This window comes from Eucalyptus grandis, chromosome 7, assembly GCF_016545825.1.
Source record: "Eucalyptus grandis isolate ANBG69807.140 chromosome 7, ASM1654582v1, whole genome shotgun sequence".
Lineage (NCBI taxonomy): Eukaryota > Viridiplantae > Streptophyta > Magnoliopsida > Myrtales > Myrtaceae > Eucalyptus > Eucalyptus grandis.
Window position 1 is genome coordinate 35,994,621 of NC_052618.1, and position 24,446 is coordinate 36,019,066.

General features: G+C 39.7%; 3 protein-coding genes and 1 non-coding gene across 4 annotated transcripts; all 4 read right to left on the reverse strand.

The window, feature by feature from the left end:
- Positions 1-4,273: 4,273 nt before the first annotated feature.
- Positions 4,274-7,122, reverse strand: LOC104453379 (fructose-bisphosphate aldolase 1, chloroplastic). Its single transcript, XM_010067913.3, has 6 exons — positions 6,809-7,122; positions 5,809-6,078; positions 5,582-5,691; positions 5,323-5,413; positions 4,963-5,232; positions 4,274-4,823 (listed from the first exon to the last, which is right to left on the reverse strand). The coding sequence occupies exons 1-6, from the start codon at positions 6,980-6,982 to the stop codon at positions 4,545-4,547; spliced, it is 1,194 nt and encodes a 397-aa protein (XP_010066215.2). The 5' UTR covers positions 6,983-7,122; the 3' UTR covers positions 4,274-4,544.
- Positions 7,123-8,310: 1,188 nt separating this feature from the next.
- On the reverse strand, positions 8,311-11,084 carry LOC104453380 (hypothetical protein). Its single transcript, XM_010067914.2, has 2 exons — positions 10,879-11,084; positions 8,311-9,351 (listed from the first exon to the last, which is right to left on the reverse strand). Exon 2 carries the CDS (start codon positions 9,341-9,343, stop codon positions 8,627-8,629), a length of 717 nt encoding a protein of 238 aa, XP_010066216.2. The 5' UTR covers positions 9,344-9,351; positions 10,879-11,084; the 3' UTR covers positions 8,311-8,626.
- A 49-nt stretch (positions 11,085-11,133) lies between these two features.
- TRNAE-CUC lies at positions 11,134-11,206 on the reverse strand. Its single transcript has one exon. It is a non-coding gene; the product is annotated as a tRNA-Glu (tRNA).
- Positions 11,207-18,625: 7,419 nt separating this feature from the next.
- On the reverse strand, positions 18,626-23,361 carry LOC104453381 (endoglucanase 24). Its single transcript, XM_039316529.1, has 4 exons — positions 22,798-23,361; positions 20,742-21,041; positions 20,146-20,307; positions 18,626-19,543 (listed from the first exon to the last, which is right to left on the reverse strand). Exons 1-4 carry the CDS (start codon positions 23,206-23,208, stop codon positions 18,932-18,934), a joined length of 1,485 nt encoding a protein of 494 aa, XP_039172463.1. The 5' UTR covers positions 23,209-23,361; the 3' UTR covers positions 18,626-18,931.
- Between the last annotated feature and the right edge of the window lie 1,085 nt (positions 23,362-24,446).

A 24,446-nucleotide genomic window follows, 5' to 3' on the forward strand; every position in this document is an offset into this window, starting at 1 on the left:
GCTTTTCCTATCCACAGCTGACCACTCAAACCACCGTCACTAGATATGTGGACAAGGCACTATCCATGGCCGATCATTACTCCGCATTTCCAAAGACGCGCTTGTGGCTCCGCTCTAAATTTGGAAGTTCGACAAGGCCATGACACGAGCCTTGCTCGTCCTTGGCCAATGACACTGCTGGTCCATGGCTAGTACCTCACTCGCCAATGGCTCGAACATGGTGCTGGCAACTCCGGTGATGGCAACAACGGGAGAAGGCACAGAAGTACAACTCAAAGGTAGCTGCAGACGGAGAAGGATGAAGAGAAAGAGACATGTACCAATTTGCAGGGTGGATGTAAATAGGTAAATACTCGCCACCAACCACTGAAGGGTAGTATCTAACTACCGCATATTTTCTCTGTAAATAGGCATAAGAAACCAGATAACTACTTAAACTATCCATTTTATGTTAGAATTAGGATGATTATGCTTAAATAATATTGAAAATCTTAGTAAATAGGTTGTTATTTCAATAAAATATTGAAAAAAGACAAAACAAAGTGGTTATTATGCTAATCTAGTCATCAATATTTTGACGATTTATCAAGGAAATTTCACATTTTCATTTAGACCTTATTTTGTATGTTTTTAATATTTGCATTAGAAATATTCCTGCATGTAAACTAAACCATAGGTTGCATCACAGGGAAATTACCAAAATGTTTTAAACATATTACAATCATGCCAATTCAATTCTAAAACTTTCAAATTAAATAATTTAGTCTAAATATTTTAATTATGTCAATCTAGTCATCAATATTTTCATAATTATCAATTTTATCTTAAACCTTTTGAAGATTTGTCAATTTAGTTATTTCGAACAATTTTGGCCGGACAATGCCAATGCTAATATGGACAGATTTTGTATTTTTTTTCCTTTTTTTCTTTTTTTTTTCTTTTCTTCTTTTTTTTTTTTCAAACTTTGGTCGCCAGCCACCATGTGGGCAAGAGGACTATAGTCCTCGCCTATGGTCAACAAGGGCCGGTCACCAACTTCACTGGCTTAGAGTTGGAAATAAAAAGAAAAAAAAAATAATAAAATATTTGAAAAAATTAATAGAAATTACAAAATTACAACAAAAAAAAATTATCCATTGTAGGATGATCAGCACTAATTAGAACATTGCATTAGCAATTTCAGATCAAGATTGGCTAGAAAACTAAATTAGCAAATCGTCAAAATGTTTAAAACTAGATTAGTAAAAACGAAAGTTTATGATTGAATTACCATAAATGCAATAGGTTTGAAATTTTTTTTATTAATTTTCCCGTCACGACATTGAGACGAAAATTGGGAACCGACGCGCCTTGCCATATGTCATGTTTGCCCAAAAATGCTTTTGAATAGTTCTAAATTTTTTATCATCAAATACTATGTACAGCTAAAATGACGAGAATACACCTCTTTGAGTACACCATATAATAACATGGCCCCGTTTTTTTCAAGATTATTTATTCACCATTTTTTGGTCGAAATTTATTCTTCTTTGAATAACTCATAATATGGTCTCATGCATGTCTTCGAAAACGCAAGGTGCATGGATTCATGCAAGAATGCATATGAATATAAGATTTTTCACCGGATTACTTTCTCGGCAAAATAAAGATTGCATTCGTGATTGAGGAAATCATTTTACGAGATTTAAGGGGGTCATGACTCATGAAGAAGATAACTCTTCACCCACACATAATTAAAGCCTCCAGATTGCAATTCTTTAGTTTTCTAGGAAAATGAGCAGTATTTTTTACTCACACACCTAGCTCTCCGATCATCCTAGGTTTCTTTTGGAAAATGAGTCATGGCAACTCCATTGCTTTATCTCTATTTACCAAACCTCTATCCCCGATTGTTGTTTTAATTTTTCCCTTTCTAACGCTTTACTTTCTTTTTTTCGGACTCTACTCGTAAGGGAAGATATTGTACTCATTATTAGTAAAATGGTCGATCGAACCTAATTTAGCCCCACTTGGTCAATTTAGGGCAAGTAAAGTGCCAAGCAACCTCATTCTACACGCTTTTAATGACTTATTTCCCCAACAGGCCACTCATACGATGTTATCATTAAATTTATACCAAATTGGATTTTCTGGCACGGAAAATCACCGACATCACTCAGTTGAACATTTTCTAAAAATTATGACACTTAAGGATTGATAGAAAAAAGTTATGACAGCAAAATAAGTGTTGTATGAGAGTTGTGATATTGAATGTTGTGTAACTTTCAAACGCTTTCTGTCAGATACAGCATGATGTCTTCAATATTCCTTGTGCTTAGACTTCCTCCAGCAATTAAAAGTTATGCAACAACAAAGTCAAGGCAGTGAAACTTCTCTCCAGTAGGAATAGATGGATTTGGTTCAAGGTGGTTATCTCTTTATCCTGATGGTCAGGTTAGCTATGAGGAGTCGTCTCGCTTTCCTTAAAGCACCTAATTAATGGTGAAGAAGACGGCATTGATGGCAAATACTCAATGGAACTGCTGGAGTTCAGAACTCGTGCTCTCGTGTTAGGACCGCTTACACAGAAGGAATATTTACTCGTGCTGTTAGCTGTTATCCATGTCACTGAAGTATTCATGCTTTTGCATAAATTTTCTTGGCTCAAGTTCATGAGTATCTCTTCATAGGGAACATAATGCATGCTGGAAATAACAACTTATTGGCTTCTCATTGAAGCATTGAACCGTATACTGCATCTCCACTTCGAGTCTATTTGGATCGACACAGTGGAGGAGAGCTCCAGCATCAATCGCTTCCATTTCTCTCATTGGATCAGAATCTTAATAGCTGTCAGCCTCAGTCAGTTTCACATATCAGTCGACATTGTCCATGTACTCAAGAGACAGTGCTTACAGAGGCCAACGGTTAGACCCCACTTGGTTGAAAGGGGAAACCATGTAGTGCACCATGCAAAGACACGTTCCAAGGTGCTCTCCTTTCCTCCCTGCCATGATAATGCTTTTTGAACATGAATATAGAAGCAGGTCAATGTCAAGAGACAGTGAATCGAAACACTCTAAAATTGAAGTTATTCAGGTTGCGATAGCACAATTATTGCTGCAGTATTAGGAATCAAGAGAGGGTAGATAATTTAACGAATGCACATGAGGAGATGAAAGGTAAAGATTTATGTCGGTTCATCAAGTGGGTGGATTCTCTGGGAAGTTCAAACCTTTAAAGCTTGAGGAACAGTGTGACTCGTTATATCTATTTGGATAATATTTGTGATACAAGATAACTTGTACCATGTCAACCCAGGCGTTCCCTCCAAGTTCGTTGAGTTGAAGATAGCAGAATTAGAAGACAATAACTTCAACTACAACAGTTTCTGGGCCATTCTCTCTTCCCATTTTATCTTGGCTTAGCTCTCTTGACCTCAGAAGATGTTTGGTATTGATGAGAAAACTGCGATGGTCCAACAACGGTTATACTTTTTCTTCTTTTAATTGCATGTCATTTGGCAGAATATATCCGCACAGAACGCATTTTGCAAGCTAAAAGGCTCGTCAGGGATCTGAGAAAATATTCGGTTTTCTTTTTGGCCCTATTTCTTTGCAGTCTCCTGTTGGCATTTAAACCACAAACGTCAACTCCACAATTTGTAGCTCAATTTCAATACATGAAATTGAAATTCAACAGTTGAGAGCTCTTCAGCAAAAGATTACTTACTATCTTAATCCAGAGAACCCTTGTCTCCTCTTGTTGTGCGATTTCTCTCAGTAGGTAATCTACAATAGCACATTGCTGAGCATTTGTGAATTGCTCTGTGTATTTCGTATGTTAGTTCTGTGCTACCGTGGTCCAACTGTAGATATTTGTCTATCTGCAAAGTTCACATGCGAAGCAGCACAGGTTGCAAACTGGGATAGAACCAGTTCCGGCTCTTGTGAAAAATGTAAGTCAGAGCTAAATCATGCATAAAATCCTCTATTGAAATTTATATGGGCGAATCATTCGAGGAATGTGCAAACTGAGCATCTTGAACGCCCTTTTGGGCTTCTAAAAGCAATTTGCAATTTTGCATATCGCACTGAGGCAGCAATGAATGGCAGAAAGCCAAAAAACTGCCAATTCTCATTTCGCGCCTTATAGTTTCAATGATTGGCTTGTCCTCTTAAATTCTCATTTCTCGTGCAAGTATTAATCCTTTACTAAGAAAAACCTTAATGTAATTCCCGCAGCAATTAGGACAAGTTTAGTCTGAACCTCAACAACCCGCCAATAAGTTTTGAGACATAAAGTCTCTGCTATCTTCCTTTTAATACATCATGTACCTAAAAACAAAAAAATGTAGAGCTCAATGATCGGTTGTTTGCCAAATATAGCGACGCATAAACTCACCAAACTAAATAATCCCAGAATCACAAGAAGTTTATAGAGTGGCTGAACAGTACATTCGATGTGCAAAAATAGTCTCCGTGGCTATAATCATAACACGCTGAGAGGGATCAATTCTTAAGTCTCCCAACTTTGATCATCCACTTCCACCTACAGTGAACAGCTTAATACACGTAGCCCTTGACGAACATTCCTTTCTTGGCCTCCTCGGACTCGCCCTCACCTGTGTACTTGCCAAGCTGAGCAAGAGAGTTGGCCTTGGCGCGGACAAGCAAGGTTTCCTGGGCTGGCTTCACGTTCTCGGGTCTTCCTCCCCATGTCTTCAAGCAGGTGTTCTGGAGGGCTCGGGCATATGAGAAAGATACGTGCCACGGGTTTGGCGATTGGTTCATGGCATTCAAGTTCAGGGTGGCTTCAACTTCAGATTGTCCACCAGACAAGAACTACTCATATGAGGAAGATTGCTATCATTAGAATAAGCGAAGAACAAGAAGAATACAACCGAAAAACTAAACAAACCAGAGCAAACAGAATCGAGTCATAGTTCACAGTTAAAAGTAAGGGATTGGTAGTGAGACTCGCCATGATTCCAGGGACTGCCGGGGGGATTCTGCGGTGGAGAAGCTTGAGGGTGTATTCAGCGACTTGTTGAGGAGTGGCCTTGTCCTTGCACTCGGCACCAGGAGTGACCATGCTGGGCTTAAGGAGGATACCCTCAAACATGACATTGTTCTCAGCCAGGTAGTAGAAAACCTCAGCCCAAACCTTCTGAGCAACTTCAAATGTCCTGTCGATTCCATGCTCACCATCAAGCAAGATCTCTGGCTCCACAATTGGTACCAACCCGTTGTCCTGCCAAAGGTTAAGTAGACATTTGTTTACAAACTGTAATAAAGAAGTGCAACCGCAAATAGACAAACGCTCAGTTTCAGCTGAGTTTACCTGAGAAATGGCAGCGTAGCGGGCGAGACCCCAGGCAGCTTCCTTCACAGCCAGGGCAGATGGGCCATTTGGGATGCTCACAACGGTACGCCTGATTCAATGACAAATATTTCAATAAGTTCTTTACGAAATCGAAGATGGGGGATATTGCCAATGTGGAATTGGGTAAAAAAATAGTGAATTAAGATGTTTAAGCTAATGATTTGACACTAAGCAGAGCATTTGAAAGGAAAGGATAGAGGAATGCGGATTGTCATACCATTTGGCGAAACGAGCACCTTGCTGGTAGTAAGCAGCCGAGCGGGAAGCAAGGCCATCGAGACCTTGGCACCAGGACTCATTGTTCGAACCGGCCAAAGGCACCAAACCCTGTCATTTCCACGAATAAATCCTAAGAATTCACACCACTTGAATTCCTCTTCCAAAAATGTCATATCTTGAGGACTTCATATGGATATAATCATACAGATAGGTGAGCTAATTTACCTTGTCGACTTTGATACCGGGGACGATGTTCTGCTCAACAAGTACATCAACCATCTTGTGTCCATCGACTGTGGACTGGTAGAGAGTCTCCTCAAAGAGGATGGCACCAGAGATGTACTCGCCGAGCCCTGGAACTGTCACCAGCAGAGTTCTGTAGGCTTGGCGGTTGGCTTCGGTGTTCTCTAGTCCAATCGAGGCAAGACGCTTCCCGCAAGTGGCATTTGATTCATCCATGGCCAAAATTCCACGTCCTGGCGATGCGATGGTTTTCTGTTTACAGAAAGTGACATGAATTATGATACAAGCAGTTGTATGCTTGAAAACCACGATCATGTAAAGCTGAGGTTAGATGCAGATGCGTTTTTTGCACCGTAACGTTTGGAGCATGCTTAGGGTGGAAATCTGGCGTTCACACCGGTGGATCTTGCCTAACTAAAGCTGGTGATACATGAGCGCCCAGTGCACGGAGATTGGCGAATGTGCATGAACATTGGTAGCACCTTTTTAAAACAAAGTTGTGCCTCGAGACATGTTCTAGCTGTGTCTGTCTCCTAATATTTCTTAACGCAATTGGGGAGGATGTCAGAACTCGGAACGTGGGAGTAGAACAAAGTCCTGAGCAATAATTAGCTTACGTAACCAATTAAAGCTTAACAAATCACTAGTCAGGTACTGATATCTAGTGAGCTACTGGATGGACAATCCTAATCAAATTTCTTATTCAAGAACTTTCAGCATCAAACCTGTTTTACAGTGGACATAACACAAGCCAAGAACTCATGCCTCACTCTTAATTGTCAAACTCACTGTATGTGCCGACACTGATTTTTAAACTTCTTATTAGACTTTCGGACGATGTTTATTCAAGTTGGTGAACAAACTGGAGAAACACGTGCCATCGCCTACTTTACTTGTTGCAAGATTATATTGGTAGATGAAGGACACACATCACCTATCATCTAACTTGTATTCAAGTAAAAGAGAACAGCAAGAACCATACCGCGGTCTTGACGAGCTCATCGGCATAACTGGCTTTGACAGTGAGGACAGAGGCGGTGGCAGGATGGCAGCGCACGGTGGTGGCCGAGGCGTGGCGGATAGACTGACCCTTCACCCACTCGGACTTGTCAAGGACTGGGGATGACTTGAGCAGCGTTGCAGAAGCAGAGGCCATTGCTTCTTGCTTTGCTTCTTTCGCTTCTCAAAGTCCCAATGCAAAAATATGCGAAGAGTGTGTGCGCGTGCACTATGTATTTATCTCCTTATCTCCTCGTTGGGAAGCTGTCTTTGCCTCTCTTTACCACACAAACTCTCACTCCCTCACTCCCCAAGGATTTATAGGGAACTTGTCAAAGATGTGCAACTTGAGGCCGCTGTGCACTGCCCAATCGGGCCCTGCCACGTGGATGATAACCTGCTCACCTGGCACTCTTGCATCCGTGGTTGGTATGCAAAGATTTATGCCCACCTCGAGATTTTGAAGAAATTATAGTAAAATTAGTCATTGACCCAAAAATCTGTGATATTTCTTTTGGGGGTTTTTTTTTTTTTTGTCCAAATTTTGGGGGGTTTGAAGAGTAGACAAAATGCATCATGTTCACCAGATACGGCGAGAGTAGCTGGGGTCAGATTCATGTGGAGAGTGAGTTTGAGGCTCCAAATGACTTCTCTTAGCCCTCTGGTCACGGTTCCTCGTCGCAGAATGGGAGGTCATCATGAATGATCTCTCACGTCAAGAGTAGACCAGTCACCAAAAATTTAGATTTTTAAGGAGGCCCAATTTGTCTGGATGGGCCTGAAAAAAAGACAATTGTGATAGTTTTTGCCATGAAAGTGTGAACATGGCTAGTGTGGCTCAACATACAGAGAAGTCACTAAGGATAATCACCAAACCAGCAATCATACAGAGTCACATGGAGTTCAACGTTTTCCCTAAGAGGAAAGTTCAGGATGCAAGTAATTTCTGAACAGGGCATGCAACGATGTCATATTTTCGCCACATGTAGGTCTCACGTCGATACTCTCAAGTAAAATTGATTAGAGGGTGACTTGAGGCTTCGCCCGGGCAACTTAATTTCTGTAGGTAAGAAGGTTAACCAACAATCTTCATAACCATGAAGAATTCTGAAGAATTGACATGGAAAATTACAATCAATGACTTGTCTTGCTCTAGCAAGACAAGATTTCCTAACTGATTCCTGACAAGGACCTGGCATGAGCAACAAAGGTCACGACCATTTCAAATAAAACTCCAACCATCTCACCTTAAAATGTGCAGTTGAAAAGAACATGTGGTTCTGTGAAGGATGAGTTCCTTTCGCAACATCCCTCGGGCAAGAAAGTCTCCATTGGACATCGTTTACTGTATTTCTTTCTCCCATTAACGACCTTGAGTTTGACCACAGTGGAAGTTTTCACTTCCTAGAATTGTAAACATCCAGGTTGGATTTTTTTCGGTCGACAAGTTGGGTTGAGATTTCAAGAAAATTTTTTGGTACTTAGTGACACTAATCTTAAGTTCTTATATACCTTGTAAGAATTCCCAATGGTTCCAAGGACTATGTCAAAGCGCTCAAAACAGATAAATGTAAGAAGAAGAGAGAACACCACTAGAATAAATGAAAAGCGCTACTGAATGGGTAGAGGTTCTCATGGAGCTAATCTTGGTGCTGCACCAGCATTCGACCCACCCAGAATTCAACCTCCCCATCCAAAACCCAGAAAAGCTCAATGTCCTCCTCTGTTTGCAAAACACTGAGACAATAATTTCAAGCCAACCTATCAATAAATATGCGCCAAAATACTGACCTAGACAAAACTATTGCGGTAGATCTTGCTCTAAAGACAGGTCTGCAATCCCGGCAACTAGGTTTTCAACCATGTCATCCTTTGAGTCTTTCCGTGCAATTGAAGATTCTAGATGTGATGGAGAAGGCTGAATGGAGCTTCCTCCAAGTGCCTTATTCAACTCTTTTGCGAAATTGTCTTCCTCATCTGGCACATCTAAATCCCAAACCTTGAAAATTTCCGCACTTGATAACTCTGTCTCAGTGGCTTCCACATTCAATTCTGAGTCGTCATTTGTCCTCTCCTCAGGGAACTCTTGGAAATTAGGTTGCAAAGCATTTCTTAGTGAACCTCGTAAGGAAGGACTATTGTCAGAAGGAGTACTTTCACCGTCTATTTCTTCCTTATCCATAGAGATGAGATCCTCAACCGTTCTTCCAGAAGATTCATTGCATTCATATACTGATATTTTTGATGGAGTAAATATCTCAATGTCATCTTCTACGATGGACTCGTCACTTTCCATTGAAGAATGATTGGTAAAATCAGGATGGAAGTCAAGCACTTCAAGCAAGGCATCGTTTAGAGAATCCCAGCTACTTTCAAGAATCTCAGGATCTTTGATCAGACAGGAGTCGATCCACGCTACGTCCTCAGCAGAAAGCAGATCTTCGTTTTGCTTAGAATCCATCAATGCAAGAAAAGCTGAAGATATCGAACCTTCAACATTATCATCCTCAACAGCCATGACTATATCTATGGTGGAAACACACAATATTAGACACAAAAAAGCAACTTATCATATTGCAGAGAGAGCAATACCGTCAAGCACAACCAGGAACATCACCAAATCTTTCTAATCAGACAAGCAATCATGAGAATTTACAGGAAAAAACCTCCCAAGTTTTATATCACTAGTTTAAGTTTCAAACAATTTTAACATTAAATCCAGTAGATACCAAGAGAAAAAAACAAACAAAAAGACATGAAGCCCTCCAGACAACAAAAGAACCCCTTTTGTATGAAATAGTATATCCCTAATGAACTATGTACATTTCCTAAGCGCAGCTGCTCAAGGCATCCCAGGTTGAGCATGTACATACAAGGTAAACTTTTGACATTTCTTAGAACATGGTGCTATAACAACTGACAAATGCCGCAATGAGTAAAAGCAAAAAGTATCTTCTTTGAATTCCAAGACATAGTTTAAATTCGACAAGTGAGGCACAACAAGGTAACATAAGCAAAGTTTCCAATTGAAAGATGGAAAAGACATTTTTCTTCATGTAAATTCCATATGTGATTCTGCCCTCCTCGCCTCCCTCTGGAACTTTGCTAAAAAAACACCCAATTTCAGCAAGAGCAACCAAATCCAAATCAAAAGTCATTTCCTCTGAATATTTGTGCAAAAGGAGGCCATCAGACACAAGACACATTGCGAGTTAGTGGGATACTAACAGAGAAAAACAAACAAAATGGGCAAGAAGCCCTCCAGACAACAAAAGAACCCCCCTTTTGTATGAAATGGTACATCAGCGATGAACTATGTAAATTTCCTAAGCGCAGCTCCTCAAGGCCTAACAGATTGAGCATGTGCATACAATGCAAACTTTTGACATTTCTTAGAACATGACTCAAAGATGGCTGATTTCTTAATGGTGCCTTAACAACTGACAAAAAGTATGATCTTTGAATTCCAAGAAATGGGTTAAATTCGACAAACGAGGCATAACAAGGTAACATGAGCAATGTTTCCAATTGGCTAGATGGAAAGGACGTTTTCCCTTCGTGTAAAACCCATATGATATCCTGCCCATTTTGCCTCCCTCAGGAAGTTTGTGAAAAAACCACAGCCAAGTCCAGCAAGAGTAACCAAATCGAAATCAAAAGGCATTTCTATTGAAACATTAGTCCAAAAGGAGGCCATCAAACACGAAACACACATCACAATTCATTCCCAGCATGCTCAGAAGAAAACCCAAGAATTTGCCATGGGGGAAAAACGAAACAATCGAAAAAAATTTACTCTTCCACCGCAATCTCCCCCATAGGAATCGCCCAGAAATAGCATATCAAATTCCCACAACAACCCCTTAGCCCTACCAAAAGCACCTGAGTCAAGCACCAATCACGCACTACGCTACAGTACACTATAGCTGAATTGGCAAACGAGCCACTGCATCATCGACCACCGATCAACTATCTCGAGGAAATAAGCAATTCACGCACACCCCTACAAACAACGCGCGCGCGCGCATCGTGCGAGAGACTTCACGTGCGTACCTCCGGCAAGCGAGAAAGCAAGAACCCTAATTCTTCCTCCGTCGCCGTCGGACGTGCTGCGTGCGAGCGGGGCAAGGGGAGAGAGTCACGAGCAGTAGAAGCTGGTATGGCTTGAATTCGAATCCCATCAAAGCCGGAAAGTCCGCACGAAAAGAGAAAAGAACGCTAAAAAGAGAGAGAACATTGCCGGCGAAATTCATAAAATACATGTAAACAAAAAATATAATATAATAATAAGAACGCTAAAATGGGAATTTCCGTTGCCGGGACTTGAACCCGGGTCTCTCGGGTGAGAGCCGAGTATCCTAACCAACTAGACTACAACGGATGTTAGAATAACCTGCCCATCCTAAATATAATAATTTCTTTGGAAGTCAAGAGCTGTACATCGACTTGGAAAATCAACTTTTAAAGACGAGATTACCCTCGCTTTACTGCGTCGGCAATGTTCGTTGGTGATAAGGTCAAATCAAAGCGGTACCTTCACTTGAATGACTAGAGCGTGGCTATTCTATCATTGGTTTCACTAGAACCGAAGTGACGAATAGCGCTGTTGCATTGCTTTTGTCCGGACATTGGAGAAGGGTTGGCTAGTACGGTTGAAGACGTCCACTCATATTATTTGGCAAGTTGATTACCACTTGCTCACAACTGGATTAACGTTTTAACTTGACAAGAAAAAGCAAAGCTCTTCGTTGGGCGGACTAAGTTTAAGCTTTTCTAGCATAAATGTGTTTTAGTTTTTTGCCTTCAGAGAAAAAAAAAAAAAAAAAAAGACCTGGCATTATCTTAATATTCTAACATTTTATTTTAGTAATCGTCTAAATGTCATTTGCAATATGAACCAAGTTGTCCCTTTTGGTTCATATAATTTTCAATCAATTCGTCCATAAGAATGTTGTAAAAGTCAATCTTAAAGGCTACAATTCGATTGCTTGACTAAGCTAAATGCCTTAAATAACGATTTCCCCTATCAAAGGATGAATGTAAGGGAAGATAGACTCTACCTTTTTCAGGGTTAACAATATAGCTTTAGGTCAAATTTAGAATAATATTTTTGAGTCTAGTGAGAAAGGAAAGAACTAGGGAAGGACAAATTCCAAAATTTAAGGGAAAAATAACAGAATAGAATTTACGATTGGAAAACTCGGGCCTTAAAAGCTTAGAAGCCCAAAAAGAAAAGTTGGGCCAACAGTGCCCCAAGACCATAAGCCATAGCAAAAGCGTATGTATGTAGGTTTTCTGATCGGTCCAAGCCGAAAGCAAATCGTCCTTTCTATTTGAGGAATAAACTAACGCTATTTCTCCCCTTTAAAGGAAGAGATGTGATCCCTTTTTTTAATCAAGAAAAAGAAAAATTACGCCAAAAATACAGTTAATCTTAGTAGAAAATACCAAACCGACGTATCACGAATTTACCGCTGTTGACACCTGGGCAAAAATCTGGATCAAAACATGAAAATGCTGGTGGCCCAAACCAAACCATAACAACACATTTAATGTATAAGGTCTATTCGAAAGAATACCTAGACAAGCTCCTTCACAATAAAGGTCATAACAATACATTTAGCCCGAAGAACCCATTTTTAGAATGGCTGAAGAGTTCATAGGGTGTATTTGGTTCAGTATTTTGAAAGCTCATTGGGAAAATGCAAAACAGTTTAGCCTAAACGACTTTAAGTAAATGCAAAAGCCGTTTAGTAAACTATGCTTTGAGAAGCAATTTTGAGAAAAGTGTAATACACATTTGAAAAGCTTTTGGGTGATTAATATTATTTTTTAAATTTTATTTGTTTAAAATTGAAAAAGTAATGTATGGAACTTTTTAAATATAAATTTTGACAATACTACTAAAAAAACGAATACATAGATAATTCTTTTTTAAAAAAGACCAAACCTTTCATCCGAATTTTCTAATTCTTATTTCCTTAAAATTGAAAAAAATATATATGTATGCAACTTTTTAAATATAAATTTTCACAATAATGGTAAAAAAAAAAAAATCAAAGACATATATATAATTTTTTTTTAAAAGACCAAATCCTTTGTCGAAATTTTTTTAATTTTTATTTGTTTAAAATTGAAAAAATAATGTATGCAAATTTTTAAATATAAATTTGAAAATAATGCTAAAAAATCAAATACATATATATAATTTTTTTTTAAAAAAGACCAAACCCTTCATCATAATTTTTAAATTTTTAATTGTTTAAAATTGACAAAAATAATGTATGCAACTTTTTAATTATAAATATTGACAATAATACTAAAAAAATCAAATATATATGTATATATATATGCATATTTTTTTAAAAGACCAAATCATTCGTCAAAATTTTTTAATTTTTATTTTTTTAAATATGAACAAATAATGTATACGAATTTTTAAATATAAATTTGAAAAAAATGCTAAGAAATCAAATATATATATATATATATATATATAAGACCAAACCCTTCGTCGCAATTTTTTAATTTTTATTTGTTTAAAATTGAAAAAAAAAAAAATTGTATGCAACTTTTTAAATATAAAAGTTGACAATAACGCTAAAAAAATCAAATATATAAATATTTTTTTTAAAGACTAAAAAGACCAAAATATATTTAAATTTTTTAGCAATATATATATATTTGATTTTTTTAGAATTATTTTGACATTTTACTAAAATAATAACGATGGCAAACTCGAAATGAGTGAGAATAATTTTGGAAAAAAATAAGTTTCGGCATTTTGCCAACGCTAAAAACTCAAAACTAGTCTCTACTAAGATCGGGCTTCCAACATTCTCAATGCTAGCTTTCACTTGAAAGTTATTTCAAAATAGTTGCTAAACAGTTCACTATTTTCCCAATGGACTTTGGATGCTGAAAGCTCCTTGTTCATCATACGCACCCATAGAAGTCTCCAATATAAAGAGTCTACATGTTCACACGATGACGAATATTAACTTGAAACATGAAAAGAATTTGAAATCTGAGTCAAGAAAGATGCATCGGCCAAGAGATAATTGTAACTAAAGGATCGAGAGCACAAGTCATCCTTGAACTAGAACACAAGTGAAGAGGTAGTTAGAGATTTTTGCGAAGACAGATCAGAATTTACAATGGAATGGTCCATTAAAGATGCATGGGGGAATCATACACATATCATCTACACACAACTACGGAGAAGAATCGCTCAGCATCAATCAAGGAGGCCATCAAATTTTGAAGAAGATAATTTGGATTAGGTTTTATTTAAGCTTTGAATTTCAAATTCAAATTATTTTAAGTTTCCTAATTTTTAGAATTTGTCTTCAATTATAAAAGCTTTCTAGAAATTTTCTGTAAGCTTTTTAATTTTCCTTCATACTTTATTATTTCCATTTAGAAGTTTATGTTCAAATTCAGTAATCGACCAATTATGGTATTCAAGAACATAAATTATCTAAGCTGACTCAATAAAAATCCCATATAATTTCCTCACTTGTTTTCAATTATTTCTCTACATATCGTCATAGTATTTCAAATTTTATAAAGCCCTTGAGGCTTCAAAATATATTAGAATATATTAGCTTTTGATTTGAAATCAAATTTGATACTTTAATTGAGGAAAAGAATATTATAATTGTTATAACTTTCACACAACGCTCACCTAAAGATCATAACTTTGTAATGACACTTACTTTATTGTCAAAACTTTGCAAGCAGCCACTGCAATGCCACTTTGTTAGAAAATGATTACTTAAATGCCATTGCCTATTTAGGATAGCAAAAATTTGAGTGGCTTTCTTAATATTTCTCTATCCGATATAATTCATTGGCAAAGTGAGTCAAACTTTAATTGCCCTAATGACATCGTATAGCACATTTTGCCCCAAATCAAATAACCGGGGGCAAATTCGCTTCTTCTTCAAACCCCAAATTGAGAACCAATGTATTTTGGGTAAAAATAGTAGCTCAAACTTGCAATGGAGAACAGAACATCATTATCGTACATCTCACCCACACCATAGTATAGTCTCCCTCCCTCCCTTCTCGTTGTCACCACGTATCTCAAAACAAGGTTTTGATCCCATGAAATACTAAAATAGGCAATTTGTGTAGTATTAATCTTCTCATGTCCAAATAGGGTTATGGCTGACCTGAACATGATATGTTTAATAGACATGTGGAACTACCTTAACACGAAGACAACGCACCTAATAAAGCAGGTCACACAACACTAACATAATTAAATGAATGTGTTATTGGAATACGCATCAACGCCGTAGAGACAGTAACTTGTTTACATACATTAATTTGTGTACAAAATAAATACATAGAATATGTTTATACACGATAAGATGTGTAAAGAAGTCCCACCTTTTTCTAAACTTCAATGACTTTTATATCCCTAAATATGTTTCTATTTCACCCTTCATTCATTTTGACACGGACCTCATTGTTATAAACATTAAGGACAAAAGTTGTTTAGAGATGATTATTAAACGTATTAAAATGTGTCTATATATGTCGTGCTAAGAAATGACATGTGATCTTCATCGTGCCAATAATATCTAAATTGGTTAAGTAGATTAACCCATGTAAGACAATTATTTCACGCTAACCATTTATGGCACAAACCCACTTGTGCCTAATCCAAACCTATTTAACTATGTGTGGTTTTGTGTCGTGTCGTAACAACATGTTGTAACAAGAATTGCTAGTCTTATCGCCAACCATTATATGGTGTCATGATGCATTGACCAAAAACAACCTCACAAAGTCACTCATGGCGTCCACAACTTCACTATATTTGATTTGAAGTTGCAATGCTAAGGGCAAACTCTTTTCAAGATCACCCGGCACAATATGTTGCGTGCTCACCCACCAAAATTTCTAGCTTGGTTTGGAAGGATTCGGATCTGAGCGTCAGGTTCCCATCATGTCAAAAGAGGAAATCATTAACGCATTATCTTAAGCAATTTAAATTTTGAAAAATGAGAAAAATATTTTTTTAAAGTAACTTCTTCTGCCACAAAAGCGACCTTGAATTAGACCCGGTAAATAAACAAAACGTTGGCCATGATGTTTTTCCACATTAAAATTTTTGGGAAATAAAAGACCCCGAATTAAACATATAAACGAAACAAATTGTCAATGCCAAGTGCTACCGACACCACCGTACCTACCATCCTCAATTGTGAGCAATTGAACGCGCCGGAAAGTGAGCCGAATCAAGAGCAGAGCATAGGGCGTGATTCTGCAGAGTCACGGACGATGCCGTGCCGGCGGAGCCCACGAAACCAATTAATTTGAGGGTTAGGTGCTCGCACTTTTCAAAAAAAAAATATATATATATTGGCCGGTGCACTTTTCAAATTTGGTGGGTCAGCTTTAACTAAGCCTTTATTTATTTCATTGAAAATAAATTATTTAAAAATATTTTTTTAAAAATAATCACTTAAATCACTTTTTAAAAAATGAACATAAGTTATTTTCAATAATGATAACATTCTTCATTTGTTAATTATTTTAAGCAATACAAACAATTATTTTTAAGAAAATATTTTTCAAATCTTTCATTTTCCGCAACAAACGTGAGAGAGAAGTAGAGATTTAATAAATAAATAATAAAGATTTTTGTTAATGGGGAGAGAGAAATAAATTGGCCAACTAAACTATAGGAAAATGTTTTGGTCCATAAAAGTTGGTGTCGTGTCATCAGAATTGTGTTTGTGAAAATGTTCACGAGTCTTCATAGGGATAGTGACTCACTTGTCCTTTTCCATTTGCCACTTGTACTAGGGCACTTCAAATTCGAGCCATTTTATACTTATAAGGCCGCACGAGATTGCGTCACAGAGCATGCTCATATTAAGATTTTTAGAGATCATTCATTTTTCCTTTCTTTTCCATGGACGACAGAATGGCGGGGCCTGTTGGTGGAACTAGCCTGTGAACGCTTCATGGGGCCACCAAAATAATCGGGACAGCTTTGTCCTTGGATCTTATCCCTTTGCTTTTGTCTCTCGACAATGTGTCGCAAACTAGGAATCTTCAAAAGTTTAAGTGCCAAGAACTTTGCTTAAAAGAATCGCATGAGAATGATTCAATCATTGCATGGGACAAAAATCCGTGATTCAAGTCTAGGACATTGCACGTTGCAATTGCAGGACTAGATAATTGAAACATTTTTACGTGTTTTGTCTCGAGTCCGGCTATTCACTCTCTACCTTGGCTTCGCTACTTGGATGTCCTCTCAATCGCAGCTTCCGATGTGCATTTGGATCTTATATGCTGAAGGAAATAAGACCATTTTATAAAATACTAGATTGTGCAGTGATACGTTAGTAAGCAATTTTTAGGAAAAATAATGCTTGGTATACTCTGACTAGAAATATGTGGCGGGTGTCAATTTCATCGGGGAAGTGAAGTCGACCATGTTATGGTTCGAGCCCACTTCCGAAACGACTATTTCATCTGTGACCTATCATTTAGTAAACCATAATTCCTATACCATTTAGAACACGCTAAGTAAACATGAAAGGTTAACAAAAAATGATTTGTTTACTGTCTAGGGGAACAAAAATTGACAGACCAAAAATTTAAAAAACTTAATCTGCCAACATGTATAAAAAAACTCTCAGATGGATCCGGGTCAATAGAATGCAATCACAGCCATTGATCACGTGGAACCGGTTGAATATATCTCATAAGTCGAGATCCACTGGCCACGAGTTAGAGTGACTTGTGTGTTTTACATTAAAGGCATCATATGAGAGGAATTTGTAGCTCATTGTCTAAAGCTTCCCCTAGTACCACCATGACTAAAGGTAAGTTCATTTTTATAAGCAATTGATATTTTGCTCACGGTACTTATATGTGAGGCCCACATGGTTAATGGCTATGATGAATCCAGTCTATGTAAGCCCGAGCCGAGACTAGTTAAGGATTTGCATAGAAAATGAGGAAGTGAATTTCACTTGTTTGAAACCACAGTAAAAGCATTTTCACTATGTGGCAGAGTCTATTCTTGTGGATCGATATTCAACCGAAAGACGACATGAAGAGGAGAGAAGGAAGTTCTTGACGTTTTCAATTGAGCGGCTGAACATAAACTCCTAAGCCACGCTTTATTTCAAGCCTTGAAATGGATCGTTTGCGTCAGACCAGACCCACGATTACAATGAGCGATGGGTGCGCGTTTCTACATTTATATTCATCTTCCTATTTGTCTGGGGTTATGATACATGCTTGCTTCGTCGTTCTCTCCTCGAGTTAATGCTCGGAAAGACATTGTGAGAACGATCTGTCAAGTGAAATGTCCATCGAGCCATCAGAATTTGCATGCCGGTCGTCGGTGGCCCTGGATACGCAGACAATCTAGTCCCACATATGCTAAAATCTGACTTCTCAGGCATCTGTACACTATAATTCTATGTGCTAAATGCGAATGTATGGTTCTGTTGTCCAAATACAACTCGGTCAGCTATAAGACACTTCAAAGTCAAGGACCTCAATGATTGTTAGAGTCAAATGGCGAGCGAAGTTCATCTGTTGCGTCAAATAAGCCGTTAAATTTTGCTGGATATGTCATTGCAAGGTTTTGCATTTAATTAATCATTTGTGTGATATATGCAACTTCTTCCTTAGTATCAACCGGGAAGTGCCGTGTTATTTGGTAGGATATGCACATTCAAATTCACTCTTTGATGATGCTGATACTCACAGGACCTCCTTGAGAATCCATGTGATGTGCTCCAACAGAAAGTCATACGCTGGCTGGGAAGAAAAAGAAAATTTCATTGAACTTTCTCAGGTTGTGCGAGGAAAAGAATGATCTCTTTCAACTTAAATCACAAGGAGATATGCTTCTTGTGTTTCAACAATCCTCCTGGATTCGACAACTAACGACTTTACTGACGGAACATCACGCAAAAAGAAAAGCTAAGAAGCCTCTTCACTCTCGGCAAGCTTCGCCTAAGACGAGAGACAACCTTTCAAGGTCTATTCTTTTTCAGTGATTCAGTATGATCTGCGAATACACCTTTTTTGTATTCACATAAGCTTCTCCTGCTTGTCCCATCCATCAGCTAGGATTGGAATTAGCATTCAAGTAGGCGAGGACCCCAACAAATGGGGCATTGATATATGTCGTCGGCTCGGACTTCCGGAAATCTACCCTATTGTCCTCATACTCATCGTCCTCCCCAGGCCCGCCAACCAGTGCTCCGACAAGCACATTTGGGTTCGGATCCGAGGAATTGAAGTAAATGGACCCTTCCTTGCAAGCGATGAACTGGGGATGATCCTTGATCGACGGCAGCGACGAGCCACGGTGGTGGATGCGGAGGGGGTAATAGGCGCTGTACCCAACCATGTAGGAGATGCCCTGGGGGTTCTCCCCGAGGATGTAGTCAGCCTGCCTCTTGGCCTGCTGGCGAAGGGTGGCAGCGTCAATGCTGACGGAGCCGCAGTTCATGGACTGGGAGGTGGTGGAGAGGTAGTTGGCATAGACGAGGAGGAGGAAGGCAATGGAAGTGGCATGCTGAAGGTTGCTGCCGCCAGGCTTGTAGATGAGGCCGCCAGGAGTATACTGGATGTGGGTGGAGGAGGAGGAGTCCGGTATGAGGGTGCACATGAAGGAGTCGGCTGAGGATTTGTAGGACTGGAGCGAGTAGACATTGCCTTCTAGGAATTCCTGAAGCAAACGGTTGAATCAAAAGTGAGGAACTGATGCAGAAAAATATTAATCGACTCAAATTTGATTATCTTCTCTGTTCTTTCTTGATTTCTCCCACTGACTACCATATGTTTTGGTCCAAATGGAAGACAAGAATAAAGATACCATATCCACTTCACGTTTGCAGAATAAATGGTCTTCGAAATCAATTAAGCACAGGAAGATCATGCCCAATGAAACGACTAGGCTTTGTTGCAGAAGCTTGAAATTTTCGAGATCTTTGTAGAGAGCAAGTACTTGGTTCAATATGCTCTTGGATAACAGTCTCAAGTCCGATATTTAGCTTTTGCAAGCGTCTTGGTTGGGTATGATCCTCCCAAAAGTAAGAAATTTTGGTCGAGATCCATGCGTAGAACTTACAAACTAAATGCAGCTAAAGTCTCACGCCATTATGCAACTCAGAAACACCTAGTAAACATTCTAAATTCGGAAGTGGACTAGAAACAATCACTAATTATATATGAACAAACCTATTCATTATTTTCCCTCTCTGGAAAGAGACATTTGAGATAGTTCTATTTGGAAATTAGAGGAGCAATTAAGCGTTGGAATTGGTTGACCTTGGAAACGAGGACGTTGAGGCCGGCATGCTTGTTGTCCCAGCCGAACTCATTGATGTTCTCATCGGCGCCAAGTGTTTTGCCATTGTTTTGGATGTAATTCAGATAAGATTCGTCTTGTGTCGCCCTCCTCAGCCACGCCGCTCCCCACAGCAACTCATCCTGTCAGAGACCCACACAAGACAGGGTTCATACATTAAGCTTGTCCTACACAGAAGAAACCTTTGGGAACTTAAGAAAAAGATAGAACTGGATTCAATTTCATTGGTTTTTTCTAGCCATATCATGCTGTTTTTCTAATAATATGTCGGGAGGAATCAAATCTATGTTAAAATATAAGTGCCTTCTTGTTGGCAGTAAGGTCAAAGCACCAACCACCATACTGAGACTATTCAATATTTTATGGACAGACTGACAGTAACAGTTAAAATTCAGTTAAAAAACTTGATCCACTCCTTTTAATTGTCAAACCAAGCTCGATCTACCTGATGAGGATTAATATGTTAAAGGGTATAGCTTTTGCCTTTTAAAAATTCATCCCTCTCAAGAATCACAAAAAGCATTAATAGCCAACTTTTCCACGGCGATTCGCATACCTGGTATCCATCGAAATCACAGTAAAACGGGCAAGCATGATCCCTAACGTCTGAATTGTCGCTATAAGCTCCTCTGTAGCTGTCTGCAAATTCAAATGCCTTGACGGCATTCTTCAGGAGGGTGTCAGAGTACCCGGGGTCCAATGACCGGAACGCCAGGGATGACGCTGCGAGAGCCGCTGCAGTCTCGCCGGCAACATCAGACGCCGGGTTCGGTGCATCGACAGCAAAAACCGTCCTGGCCGTGTCCATGTCCTCCGGCCTCTCCCAGCAATAATGGTCGATGTTTGGATCACCCACCTTTGAGAGAGACAAGTAATGTTCAACCACCCAGGTCGAATTCACCAAACTTTTTACTTAACACCTCTATATTGTTAAGAAATAAAGGATTAGGAAAATGGGTTCCTCTGAAGTAAATGCGACGTAAAATAGTCAAGACATAGCCGACTCTAGTGAGAGACGAGGCGAGACTGGTTGGCCGTGCATTGATGGGGACGAGTAGTGTGGTCCCATGCTGTTTATAGCCACTAAAGTGACCCCGCATATGCAGACAGACATGCAGCAAAGTGTTAATGGGCCTGCATGATTAGCATAACAGTAGAACACTATTAAGTACGTGACCTGCCAAATCTCCCCACCAATCTTAAAAGGCAAGAGAAAACCTAGTCAAGATATGCACCCAAACGGAGAATGGTCGACAGTGGCGGGAATCGAACTAAAGCCAAACTCATCGTATTACATATCATCTCTCGTTTTCCTCACCAGAGTTCAACACACAACAAGCTCGCCAAAGGAGGAGGCAATAGAAATGGCTTCTTGGGTCGGGCAAGACTTTAACCTAGGAGTCCACTTGGAAAGAGAACCGAAGCAGGGCTTCATGCGTGGCGAGAATGCCAACTTGCCCATTACAAAAGGAGAAAGAGGGAGAGGGGCAAAAATACAAATTGCAGTGGGAAAAAAAAAAGACAAGAAGACGAGTCAAGATGTCAGCCCGAGACGAGGGTCAGGACGTGCTCGGCCGAGAAGAGTAGAATAAGCAAACGTCCATTTTCAACCCCATCCCAATAAAATACACGAGACATCTTCGTCCGCAAAAGGGTTTCTTGGACAACTTCATTATATGGAGGCTAAAACTCCCGAACGCCGCTCTAAAACCCAGAAGCTCGATCGTTTAATGGGCAAGAAAGCACGCAATGCCATGCAAGTTAAAAAAATAAAAAAAAAAAAAGAAGAATCGCAAGAGCTTCGAGTTCTTCGAGGACCCAACACTCTCTCTTTAAAAAGGATATTCGTTAGGCTTGACCATCTCGGTAAAAAAGAAAAAAGAGTCAGTAGTCTAAGCATTACAATATTTCTTAGCAGTATAATTACGCGATAGGAGATTTGTGCCTATGCGACACTTGAGAATCCATCTTGCAAAAGGAAAAAGAGACTTTTCCACTAAGCAAATCTTGTGAAAAATGTCGATTAACAATACATTAGTCGATCTTGATGGCTAGAAGATAATGATAAAGTATCGTGGCTCGGAAAAATTGGGTGAAATCTTACTCCAGGATGACGTGGGAGTGGGTCCAAAAGAGTCAAGAGTAAAGACAAACGACATGGACTAGCATCTAGCATCTATCCAGTCAGGACTAAAAGCGGCCTTCTTCCCCCCACAGAACCCTGTTCCCCCCTTTTTCCGTTCATGGCTTTTGGTTGAACCAACCTCGTCCATGAATCTTGCCTCCCCACCCATCACTCGTTCTCTCTCTCTCTCTGCCTCACTCCTCTCTGCAATAATCCCTTAATCCGCCATGCCCAGATTCTGCCGAGTTGTTAAATTAGGACGCGAAACTATAACTACGTAACATAATGCCGGTCATCGATAGTCATGGGTAACGGAGGTCGCACTAAATTGAGCGGCTGACAGCGATTTCGGCGAAATGGGAAATGAAATCGAGAATTGATGAGGAAATCGAGGTTAAGGTAAAACAGAGGGCGAGGTCACTGATCAAAGGAGCGACGATCGCGACGGCGTGACCGTCGGGATCCCGTCGCGTCTCACGCCTCTCACCTGGACGAAAATGCGGTTCGGCTGCGACACCGTCTTGAGGAGGTAGTCCGTGGCCCAGCGGATGGCGACCAGGGCGTTCCGCAGCTCGGGCGGGGGCATGAGGCCGCCGAACTCGACGACGCTCCAGGCGAGCAGCGTGGTGGTGAAGGCCATCGGGAAGCCGAACTTGACGTTGTCGCCGGCGTCGTAGTAGCCGCCAGTGAGGTCGGCGTTATACGTCCAGCCGTCGCCGAGGCCGGAGTTGCCGCGCCAGGGGAGGCGCTGGTCCTGGGGGAGGTAGCCGGAGCGCTGGCCCTCGAAGAAGAGGATGCACTTGGACAATGCGTCCCCGTAGTCGAGGTAGCTCGCCTCGGCGGCGGCGGCGGCGGCGGCGGCGAGGAGGAGGAGGAAGGGGAGGCGGAGGGTCGGCATTGTTGGAAATGGCGGGGTGAGAGAGAGAGAGAGAGAGAGAGAGAGAGTTGGTTTTGGTTTGGGGAGTCTCGTGAGTGGAGAGTGGCGGGGTTTGGTGGGGCTTTTCGAGTTTTGGAATTGAATATGAGAAGACGACGTCGAGCGGAAAAGTGAAGGCGGGGGGACGAAACGGTAGAGGGACATGGAGGGGGTGGAGGCAGTTAGTTGAGAGGAGTTTCTTTTGGGTCGAGGATGGAATTTAATGGGGTTGAGATGCTTTCCAACTTCCTGTCTTGATTTTTAGGTAAATGATCTATACTTGTCTCGATTTTTTTTTTTTTTTGGGTGAAGCAATTAAATTTATCTCAATTCATGCTGTTAGCAATATTAAGGAGGTTGGCAATATTAAAATATCTTTTAGAGATATTTGAAGTATACTAAAATCTATCAATACTTTTATAGATAGGTTGTCCTTAATATCTCAATTAAAATCACGGCAAGTCGTCACACACACACATATATACATATATGTATGTATATATTCCCTTTAGTGTAAGGTTGCTATGTGATTAAGTACGGTCAAATTTCATTCAGTCTAATGAGGTTGAGATCATGAAACAAAAGTATCTAATAGAGTTAACCACATTTGACATGAGCGTGAAATTTACTATTACATATCTTAACAAGTTGATGACACCATAGTCTTGCATATGCCTACTTTTTTTTTATTGTTCACGTTAGCAAATTTTAACTTGAATTGACGAAATTTTGACAATGAACATTTTCATTTATCTTACATACTAGATTAAATATTTATCTAGTAGTTCATATATTACATTGAATGAATTAAAAACCAAGGAACGATATTATAATTGGATTAAAGTTTATGGATTATTTATATTATTTTTTTATAAAAGAATAGAATACGAAAGAAAATAAAGAATAAAAAAGGAGAAAAATAGGAATGAGGGGTTGTGCCCTCACGAGAGGAGGAAGGAGGAGGAGGATGCCATGGGTGAGCAATACCTGCGTGATCTTGATAAGCCGGAACTCAGTCTCAGCCGTTAAATCATATTAAATTGACATACGGTCCATGTAATTGAGCGTGTCAGATCAACTGGACCTACGCAGATGGGATTAACCGATAATTTTTGTGGTCGAGTGGAGCGGGTGAGCGAAACCGCTGACACTTGTTGGTGCCGTCAGTTTGTTTTGTTCACGTGCAATGCAAAACAAAAGGAGAAAGAGCACACCATTAG